The following is a 10,862-nucleotide window of genomic DNA, read 5'->3' on the forward strand; positions in this document are numbered from 1 at the left end:
ATAAAATATTAACACGTAATCATACTGTTGTTGCATCAAAATGTGTAGTAAACAGGCAGGAGACAACAGAAACATTTATTTTCTAAAAATAACACATCAATCTCAAAAGAATGATGCTCTCCTATGTCTCTGGCTTTCAACATCTACAAAAACAAACATGATTTTACTCTTAGTAAAAAAAAAAAAAAAAAAGATAACATTATGGAATTATGAACTTTACTTGCCTTAAACCGTCTTTCCCTCTCTTCTGAAGAAGCTGAGAAAATCGCCTCCTCACACAAGCAGGGTTCTGTGTTAACTCCCGGCGCGGGCACAATGAAGACACAAAGCTCAACAAGTCTGAAATATAACATGCAAAACATTACTTTTAACAATTATCACTTCATCAGCCTCAAAATAATTAGGCTAGTCTTTATGACATAACGCCGTTTCCTTTAGCAAACTACATTCAATTTAACCGCGAAAAAGATTATAACGAATTAATATGTAAATATGTTAATAACCCTCTCTTAATAATTCAAAAAATGTAATTATTGTAAAATCTTATGTAAATATGGCATAAGATATTCACTGACGTTATATTAAAAGCACCTCTTCCATTCAGTAAAAGAGGTCGTTAAGACTATTTCTGAGGCGAAATCGGCGTCCGCGTATTTTTCAATATAAGCTCTTTTCAGAATATTTCCGCCTTCCATGAAATCTCAAGATACTACCGGACTCAAACAATGAATGATGACTTTACATTTTTAATCTTTACTTACCATAAACCGTCTTTCGCATTCGCGTATTTTTCAATATAAGTTCTTTTCGGAATATTTCCGCCTTCCGTGAAATCTCAAAATACTAACAGACTCAAACATTGAATGATGACTTTACATTTTTAATCTTTACTTACCATAAACCGTCTTTCACTCGCTTCCATCTGAAGACGCTGAGAAAATGGTGGCTTCTCGCACTGGTGTCGTGATGTTAACGTGACATGCCTGCTCTCTTTCACGTCCTCGTTCCCAACCCAGTACCGCTGGGTTATAGATCAAGACCATTTTTCAACCCAAATTGGGTTAAAACAATCCAACATCCTTACCCAGCGGTCTCAACCCAGCATTTTTTAGAGTGTATGGACCACCATAAAAACTGTATCTTTGAAGACACGTGAGATGATTTCCCTGGCTGGATTGAATGACTTTCTGATGTTCCATCAAATACGTCTGTCTGTCATGTCTGTCCTCGAAAGCCAAACCCTTGGCTTTTGAAGACATGTACTGTTTGTGTTAATCCAATAACTGACAAAAGAAAGTTGCTGACATGGAGCAAGCTTGTTGCTCCATTGTAAAGCTCACATCATAGGTGTCATAACAGACTGACTCAGTACTGACTGCAGCTATTTTTGTTATCATCACTTGAAAGGATAGTGGGTGTTTTTTCCAGAAAAAGGAGACAAAGTAATTGTCTGAAGACATCTCCATTCCCTCCCTCATGTCATGGCATCACACAACCAAATCATTTTCCATCTGATTACACTGCATCCACTGTAGTAATTAAAAATGCCATCTTCTGCAGATTTGAATTAGACTTTCTAAATTGAAGCATGATACACCTCCTCAGGGTCTAGTTCTAGTGAGTTGGCGGAGGCAAAGATTTATTTAAACAAACAAAGCAGAACATGGTTAATGTTAACATGGTGAAATGAGCCTGAGACATTTGAAAACCAGGAAAAGAAGAATGCAGAGAGTAAAATGTGTAATGTAAAGAAAAAGTACGTACTGAAGAATGTATTGTTGAGTTTACTCACTGGGGTATTTTTTTTTTTCATCTTTGAAGATACGCAGCTGCTGTCCAGGATGGCTCGCAGTATTTTGTGCTCCTCATCATCACAGATGGCGTTATATCAGATATGTCACAGACCAAAGAGGCCATCGTGAATGTGAGTATGACCACTAAAAGAGGACAAGTGTCTCAGCAGCACAGGCTGGAGGAGAGGGTCCAGATTGCTGCTCTGTTCCACTTTACTTCCTTTTCAGGCTGCATCCTAACTGAAATGAAGCCTCGTAAGTGAAGTGGCTGCAACTTCACACGCATCACGGAAAATAGATCTGTTCACACAAAGCACACAACGGACTCAACTCACAATTGATTCCAATGGAGTTTCGTGTTAGCATGTTCAAAAAGCATAATAAATACAAAACACACACAAGCATTGGATAAATATTTAAGATAATCAACATTTCTCTCATCGTCCACCATCTTGGATTTATTTTTTGTGTAAAACATGAAATGCTTCCTTAAAATGTGGCCAAAAGGAAGTATCTTAGGAGGCAGCGCACCCATTATGCCTTAAGATGGTGCCTACAAAGGCACCTAGCTATGTTTGGGAACAGAGCATTTATTTTTTGTGTAAAATCCCTGCTCTTCATCTCCAGCCTGCACTAAACTATAACTACCCTTGAGAACTAAAGAATGTTTTGTGAATGATATGGGTTTTTATGATCTTAATATAGATGATATATTGTTATAATCTATTTAGGCTGCATGATACATGCAAAATGGATGACTCATGGTGTATTAAGCTCATAATTTATACTTAAAAGGTCAATCTCGTCTCCAGCGGTGCATATCATTCATCTAGCCTATGAACGGGCCCGATTTCCCAGCAGACTGGATTTAAAGGGAATTTGCGACTGTTACTCCAATTTGTAGAACAGCCACACCTTCCTTTTAAGATCTTGCCTGCTGCTCTTTCCCCAGCGGCCTGCATCTGCCAAGAAGACTCACATTTCCACCCCCGTGTGACATTTAAGACCTGAACGCAAGGTAAAAATGGTGACCTATGGTGCAAATCTATGTTTTTCATTAGTGTGTTAAAAAAAACGTTTTTGGATCTAAATTTGGGTATTTGAATTTAAAACATTTTCATCAAAACGTAATGAATTAAAGATAATGAATGCTGCACTGCAGTGCAGATCTGATTAATGATTTCAGGAGGTGCTGAATCAGAAACATGATATATCAGCACAGAAAAAGACGAATCTAATCAAGAAAGGGGCTGCATCTCTTAATCAAATGAAAAGGTCATGTGGTCTTGGTATGTGATTAGCCATACGTGCATCAATACAATAATTACTATATTGAAATATGGAAATTGTTAACTATTTTATCGTTTGTAATCTCTAAAGAGAAAGTTCACCCAAATAAAAAACCATCCTCATATATTTACTTTCATCCAACATGCATCACCTCTATGACTTTCTTTCTACTATATTGTATATATTTAAATTTCAATCATTCCTTTAGCCAGAGTTATCATATGCTTTCAGCCCACTGGGTGGTGGTATTATTTTTATGGTGCTTTTTTTGTCAATTTTGGAGTTTGAAGAGGAAAAAAAGCTCCCTGGACATTCTATGTAAAATATCCTTTTATGTGCCACAAAAGAAAGATGTAATACTCATTTGGATTGGCATGAGAATGAGTAAATAGTGACATATTTGGGTGAACTATCCCTTTTAGCAGAATTTGAAAGAAATTGTCATTCACAATAATTCGTGAAAGGTGTCTGTAAATGGTACGTTTTGAAGTAATCTTTTTTTCCAGCTGCTCGATGTTGTGGGAAATGTGTCACAGATGAAAGCTGTATCTGAAGTGCTAATACAATCTGCATTTTGCTCTCCAGCACATTATGATGGTGAACAATGTTCATAGGTACTAAATCAACTCCAAATCTCATCATAATGCTGCTTGGAAATTCAATGTAGGCGGTCTGTTAACAAGTCCACCTACACCAGGTGTCCTACTGTTTTGCTGGGTGGTCCTGGGTGGCATGCATATGTTGGGATAGTTTCGTAACAGCGTGTGAAGTGCTCACAGAAAAGCTTAGAGGAACACTGACCTACTTCTCTCCTTTGCTCTGATTCAGTAGGGCAGACACATGTATCATTCATGAGAAAAGCTGTTATTCTAAGCAGCTGTTTGCATCTCATCCTCCTTGTTCATTTAAAAACAGGTCGTAGAGGAATGGACATTCGCCCACGGAAGGCCATTTTGATCTAAGGGTGTTTCGACAACATCCCTTCACTTCCCACAACAGCTGACAGCATCCTGCTGCTAAACTGTCTCATTACAGTTTGAGCAGAGATGTGATGTAGACATGTAGTCTGGCATATGCGTATATAGCAATATATTTACAAAGAAAGGTTTGAGGTAAAAAGTACATTGTCTTCGTCAGTTACACGTCAAATGTCGGCTATATTTAGGGCTTCCCAATAGGGCTTCCTCTGCAGTTTTCCATAATGTTTCTCAAACCGTACATGCACTGAAAAATTCGGTGTAGAAACACCACTCAGAAATTGCTAGTAAATGTCACAATTAATTACATAGACACAGCAAGTAACTAGGGGTGACCCCGATTAGTCAAAGATTCCATGCTTCGATAGGAGGAGCCTGATTCGACTACCAATCTCACAGTCGAATATTCGCGGGGTGTTTTCATGCCATTTTGGCTATATGGGGGTGCTCAAATGTCTGATTTCACATAGAACTAGAAGACTTTCTGACTGTATAGTAGGCTATTTTAGAAAGGAATATTTAAAAGATGAAAATGAAGAATTAGGGAGAATCAATAAATTATGAATAATTTATTGCTATTGAGTGACTATTATGTGGGCCTAATCATGTAATCAACAAAAAAGTAACCGTCTGATTCAGAGTATTTTAAATTATAATTTAATCTAATTACAAGTACTTAATTTTTGAAATCTGATTACGTAATCCAGATTACAAGTAATCAGTTACTAGCCAGCTTTGCTTATGTGTTTATTTTTGTAAAATGGTATTTTGTGCTATCATCCACACATGTAAAAGTTGGTTGATAACAAAGCTGCAATAAAGTAATAGCCTTTAACAATTACTTGTTTACATAGGATATAGTTTGACAGAATGTTATAATTCAACTCCTTAACAGTTCATCAGGCTCTTAATGATTTAATCTATGCCATCTCTTGGAATATGTGAAGGCCAGGTTTTTCCATCACTCATCATTAGAACCCATTTTACACATGGCTCTCCATTCTGACTTGTACTTGCTCTTGTGAAAATGTACCATAGTTCTTAACTGTAGCATTTGTTATAATAAGGCTAGCCTATTAATCATTACCAGGCCAATAATGACTTTTTTTTATTAATCTATATATCATTTGTTATGAAAAACAACCACCTGCACATTTAGAAACAATAGCTACAACATGCCACAGTTGTAATATAAATCTATAGGGAAAAATCTCTTCCCTTAACAGATTATCTATTAAATGACCTCCCCCACACACCTCGCCCCCAAACTATGCCCCTGTAGCCTATACATAACATTACAATGAGAACACTATTATAATAAAACGCTGTGCATTTTTATAGTTTAGTTGCCGTGTTTCTGCACACTGTTGCGTGAAGAATGCGTCCACAAAAGGAGTTAATTCAGAGCCGCACAGACACGTTCGTGCATTTGGGGAATTTTGTGCAGATAGCCTATAAGTCGTAATATTAACGTTATGTTGTATAATTAACGAAGCGTAATCTATATGAGATAAATTAGTTAAATCCCATTGATTAAAATCCTGCTGCTTCATTCTACTGGTCATCTTCAGCGCGCGCAGCTCAAAACAGAAATGCAAAACATTAATAACTACTGTCATGTAGGCCTACATAAAGTTATAATGAGAGCACTATTGTAAAAAATGCTGTGAATTATTAGGGTTTCGCTGGCGTTTAATGTTAACTATCTTTTAATCAAAACATAAAACATTATTTACCCCGTTTGTATCTGCGAGGCGTCCATTACACATTTTCCCTGTGTGTTAACGTCAGTAATTTTGACTGTCGAATGTCTGACTTGACTCTTGGTAATGTATTTTGCCCCGCCCCCAAAACATGATTCGACTATCAGTCGAATATCGGCAAGATTCGAAAATTCCGATTCGATATATATATACCTCCCCCTATAAATATACATATATACTGTATATATTATACTTTTTTTTTTAGCTTACATTTACCTTACGGCAGCCTTTTGAAGGAATAGTTCACCCAAAAAGTAAAAATTATTTACTTTCTTTATGGTATTTTGACTATGAAAATGAGAAAAGGAGAAAAAAAAGTTCAAAGCTCATAAAGCTCTTTCCATTTAAATTTGTAGTGAACACATCTATCAAGCGCCAAAAGGACAAAGCGAACAACATAAAAGTATCATTAATGTAGTCCATATGACTTGTGTGCTATATTTCTAGTCTTCTAAAGCCATATGATAACATCCAAATGCAGTTATCAAATCTCATTTTCCATCCCAAATATACAAACAAGTAGATTGCATCTGGTTACAGCACACAACAACCAATTTCTCCTTTTGTGTCCCACCAAAAAACTCGTGGCATATGAGGGTTCATTTTGAATGAATTGTTCCTTTAAGTCTTATAAAATGCTATGGTTCTGTGTTGGGCTCTGGCAGACTTTAATTATTATTATTTTGGGCTGCAATCACAGGAAGTAGAGCTTGAAATTGATGCTTGTGTGGGGTTTTATTCATTTATACTTACACATAACAATCAAACACTCTGCAAGTGCCACAAGTAAAAATTAAATTTAAAAAAATGAAGCAAGTAAATTTACTTGCCAGTTGATCTGTAAAATGAACTGTAAAATGATTCAAAACAAATACATTCCAAATGTCTACTAAAGAAACATTAGTCGAACCTTGCAAGTCTTCTAAACCCTTTCCAAATATTTTAAAATTTACCATCAGACGTTTAAATCTTTCAAACTTTTCTGATCAAAAATACTGAAAAAAACAGTAATATTGTGAAATGAAAATAACAATTTCTTCTCTTCCGTGTCAGTCGATGCTCGTTCACAAGAGTACAACGGCGCATGTGTGTGATGATGCTGCTGACGCAGGAGCCGGTGTTCTGATGTAGAACCAAGATGTGCTGCACCTTGTTTACAAGCAGAGGAATGCACACGCATGTGTCGTGGTACTCTCGTAAACACAATACAGAAGAGAAAAAAAGTGTTGAATAAAGTCGTTATTTTTGTTTTCTTTGTGCACAAATAATATTCTCGTAGCTTCATAACATTACGGTTGAACCACTGATGTCACATGGACTATTTTATCAATGGTCATTACTACCTTTCTGGGCCTTGAACATGGTAGTTAGGTTGCTGTCTATTCAGGGTCAGAGAGCTCTCAGATTTCATCAAAAATATCTTAATTTGTGTTCTGAAAATGAATGAAGGTCTTACGGGTTTGGAACGACATGAGGGTGAGTAATTAATGACAGAATTTTCATTTTTGGGTGAACTATCCCTTTAATAAATATATTATGCCATGTTAGCAAACTTGCATTTAACTGGATAATTAACATTAATTTGTTTTCTGCCGCTTTTCTGGCAGCCATTGGTAAAGATTTTTTTTTTTCCCTGCGCATAAGGTTGTAGTGGGGTCAGATGTGATTTTATCATTTTGTCTGGCTGTTGTGGTGTAAGTAGCTGTGCTGTGTGGCCTGTGCTATTTAGACCTCTAGTCACTCTGAAGCAAATAGTCACTCTGAAACTACTAGCCTTTGATTTAACAGGGCACATAAACAATACAAAATGGTGTTTGTGGTAAATGAGTGTGCTGTATATGAGAGGAGGAATCTTTGGTTGTAATTTTCTCAAGTGTCCAGTGTAAAGTGCCTGGAGGGGGAGTCGGCGGGAGGGCTGCTAGTGAAGCGGGGGTCATGGCGATCATACTGGCCCCGCCTCCCTCTCCTTCTGCTCACCCTCTAGAATACCCTCTAACCCTCGAGAGTGTTCTGTTCCATCAATTTGTTTACAAAAAATGTTAAGCAATACAGAATCACAATAGGAAGCTATCTATCTATCTATCTATCTATCTATCTATCTATCTACCTGTCTTTCTCTCTATAATCTATGTCTCATTGAATTAATGTATGTAATGATTTTTGCTATACATAAATGAATTGGGTAACACTTTATAATAACTTTCATTTCTAAATCATTAACAAACATTATATAATGCTTAACAGATCATTAGTTAATATATATTCACATAGCTAGAAATATGAGACAATGTTCTTGTTAATGTTTACTATATTCCTTGAATCATAAATAAACAGGGGAAAACATTTTTTTTTTTTTTTAAAGAAAATACTTGTTAATTTATCAAAACAATATAACATAAACAGATTGAACCATGTTCCCTTATAGCAGTGGTTCTCAAACTTGTTTGGTCGTGCCCCCCTTTAAACCTATAAAAAAAAAAATCTGGCGCCCCCCTTTCCCGAATCCCCATCCCACCTTAGACTACCAAATAATTTCACTAAACATTATGAAAAATTAATGCTTTTTTAATGTAAAAAACCTACAGGAAAACAAAAAACATCTTTCATCACTTGAAACATTGAAAAATAGCATAGAGAGAATAACTGTTATTATTACTATTATTATCTCTGTTATTTATTTATGTATTTATTTATTTTTTTGTGGGTTTCATGCTGTCCGCTAAGGCATAGGGCACACACAGGCTTTCCTCCTCACCAACGACACACCGTGTCTACACCGGACGCGAGCGGCAAAATACAGTAGAACTTATTATAATCAGTGACGCTGTCTACACTAGATGGACGCAACACGACAAAACCCAGACATTAAAACTGATGCCTTGTTCTATTTATGGTGTACTGACTCAAAGTTAAAATGATTTGCAATGGTCGCTTTGTCGCGTCCAGTGTAGGCTGTTGCTGCGCGACGCGACAACTGTAGCGCCCGGTATAGACACAGTGAGTGAAGCCGAGAGCAAGATATGCCTCGTCATATTTTCTGCATTTAGCTTTTGAATGACCAGCACCTGCCTGGGTCTGTGTGACTTCATCTATGGCTTTTCTCTTCCCTTTCACAAACCGATCCATCTCCCTAAGTTACTTCCTTTGGCTGTTTACGGTTTTATATTTTTTACATTTTTCTGCTGATGGCCCGCGCCCCCCCTGCAATACTCATGCGCCTCCCCTGGTGGGCACGCCCCACACTTTGAGAACCACTGCCTTATAGTAATCAAATTGACCCCTGTACACTGTTGACACTTTAACCAACCCTTAAACCTACCCATACCACCAAACCTGTCCCTAACCTTACCCATATCACACCTCTGTAGCAGCAAAAGTGAATTAACACAAGCTTTTAATTATTTTATAACATCAGTTAAAATAATTTGTAGATTTTCAATAAGTGCTTGATCATATGGAATTGAAAGTTTATTGACATTTCTAAACATTTTAACTTGCATGAAATAATGATTTGTTTGAACATTATTTAATGTTTAATAAGTATATTAGCAAACATTAACAAGCACATTATCTCACGTTTCTAACTCTTTGAATATATATTAACTAATGATCCATTAAGCATTATATTATGTTTGATAATTATTTATTAATGAAAGTTATTATAAAGTGTTACCATAAATGGTAAATGTGTGATTTGAGACCATTAATAATGTTGTTTTGCCATCAGGCTGCCAAGCTTCCCATGTCCATCATTATTGTTGGAGTTGGACAGGCTGAATTTGATGGTAAGTTTTTTTTAAGGGCTGTCAATTTGATATATTAAAGATGAATATGAATTATTTTGCATTATTTTCATTTAATTTAATCAAGTTACCATATCATAATGTATTTATTTACTTACTGGAGAACTCCAGCTTTTACTTTACAGAATAAAATCAATATTACCATGTAATAAATAAATATTTTTATCATGTAATAAATAAATATTTTTAAACTTTTTTTTTTGAATGCCAAGAAGTTTTATCAAATTAAAATCGGCAACTCAAATCTTTAATTTTACTTAGTTGGTGTTTACACAACACCATTTTCAGCTAAAAACTTATTTATGCATTTTGGTCATTCATTTACATAACAACAGCATTTTGAGCACCTGAAAATGCAAACTTTTGAAAATGGGTTTCAAACTGAACATTTCATATCATCTCTGTGTAAACTATGAAAACAAGTCATGCATATATATATGACATGTTCAGTCTTTTCTGTATTTACTGCAATCGTTGTCATGTAAACATACATGGTAACACTTTACTTAAAACCGTCTCAGGTTACGTATGTAACCCTGGTACCTCGAGGGAACGAGACGCTGCGTCGGAAAACGCTAGGGGAACGCCTTCTGTGACCACGCTCTGAATCACATGTGAAATCAGTCCAATAGCTGAGCGGGACATCACGGGCGGGTGACGTCATGACCAGGAAGCTATAAAAGCACGTGCAGCGAAGCCAGCGTCAGCTTCTAGGAATGAAGCAAGAGCTGGCAGGGATGCCGGAAGTATGGCACCGAGACGCAGCGTCTCGTTCCCTCGAGGAACCAGGGTTACATACGTAACCTGAGACGTTCCTCTTCAGGAACTCGAGCTGCGTCGGAAAACGCTAGGGGAACGAGAATGCCCACGCCGCCAGACTTCCAAGTCTCTGCCTAGTGTGGAAGACTGCACAGCTAGGACGAGAGAACAGAAGAGCCAGGAGTGGCTCGCATGTCTAGACCATAGAACCTGACAAAGGTAAGGGGCGTGGACCAACCTGCAGTGTTGCAGATGTCCTGCATAGGCACACCCGCTAAAAATGCCTTAGAGGCTGCCACACTTCGAGTCGAGTGAGCCTTGACCCCTAACGGCGAGGGGAGATCAGAGGACTCATAACAGATGGAGATGGCATCCACTATCCACCGACTGAGGGTCTGTTTAGTTGCTGGAAGACCTCTCTTAGGGGGACCGTAGCAAACAAGCAACTGGTCCGCCCTCCTCCACAGGGCAGCTCTG

At 37.2% G+C, this 10,862-nt stretch overlaps 1 protein-coding gene across 1 annotated transcript in view; it reads left to right on the forward strand.

Annotated features, from left to right (window-relative positions):
- LOC107680428 (copine-5-like) overlaps positions 1-10,862 on the forward strand; it is a 166,138-nt gene that overhangs the window by 147,207 nt on the left and 8,069 nt on the right. Inside the window, exons 17-18 of the mRNA XM_016476313.1 lie at positions 1,822-1,924; positions 9,551-9,608. Of these exons, the coding sequence (XP_016331799.1) occupies positions 1,822-1,924; positions 9,551-9,608 (161 nt within the window). The remainder of the gene's footprint in view (positions 1-1,821; positions 1,925-9,550; positions 9,609-10,862) is intronic.

Source organism: Sinocyclocheilus anshuiensis, unplaced genomic scaffold (genome assembly GCF_001515605.1).
Source record: "Sinocyclocheilus anshuiensis isolate Anshui unplaced genomic scaffold, SAMN03320099.WGS_v1.1 scaffold792, whole genome shotgun sequence".
Classification (NCBI taxonomy): Eukaryota; Metazoa; Chordata; class Actinopteri; order Cypriniformes; family Cyprinidae; genus Sinocyclocheilus; species Sinocyclocheilus anshuiensis.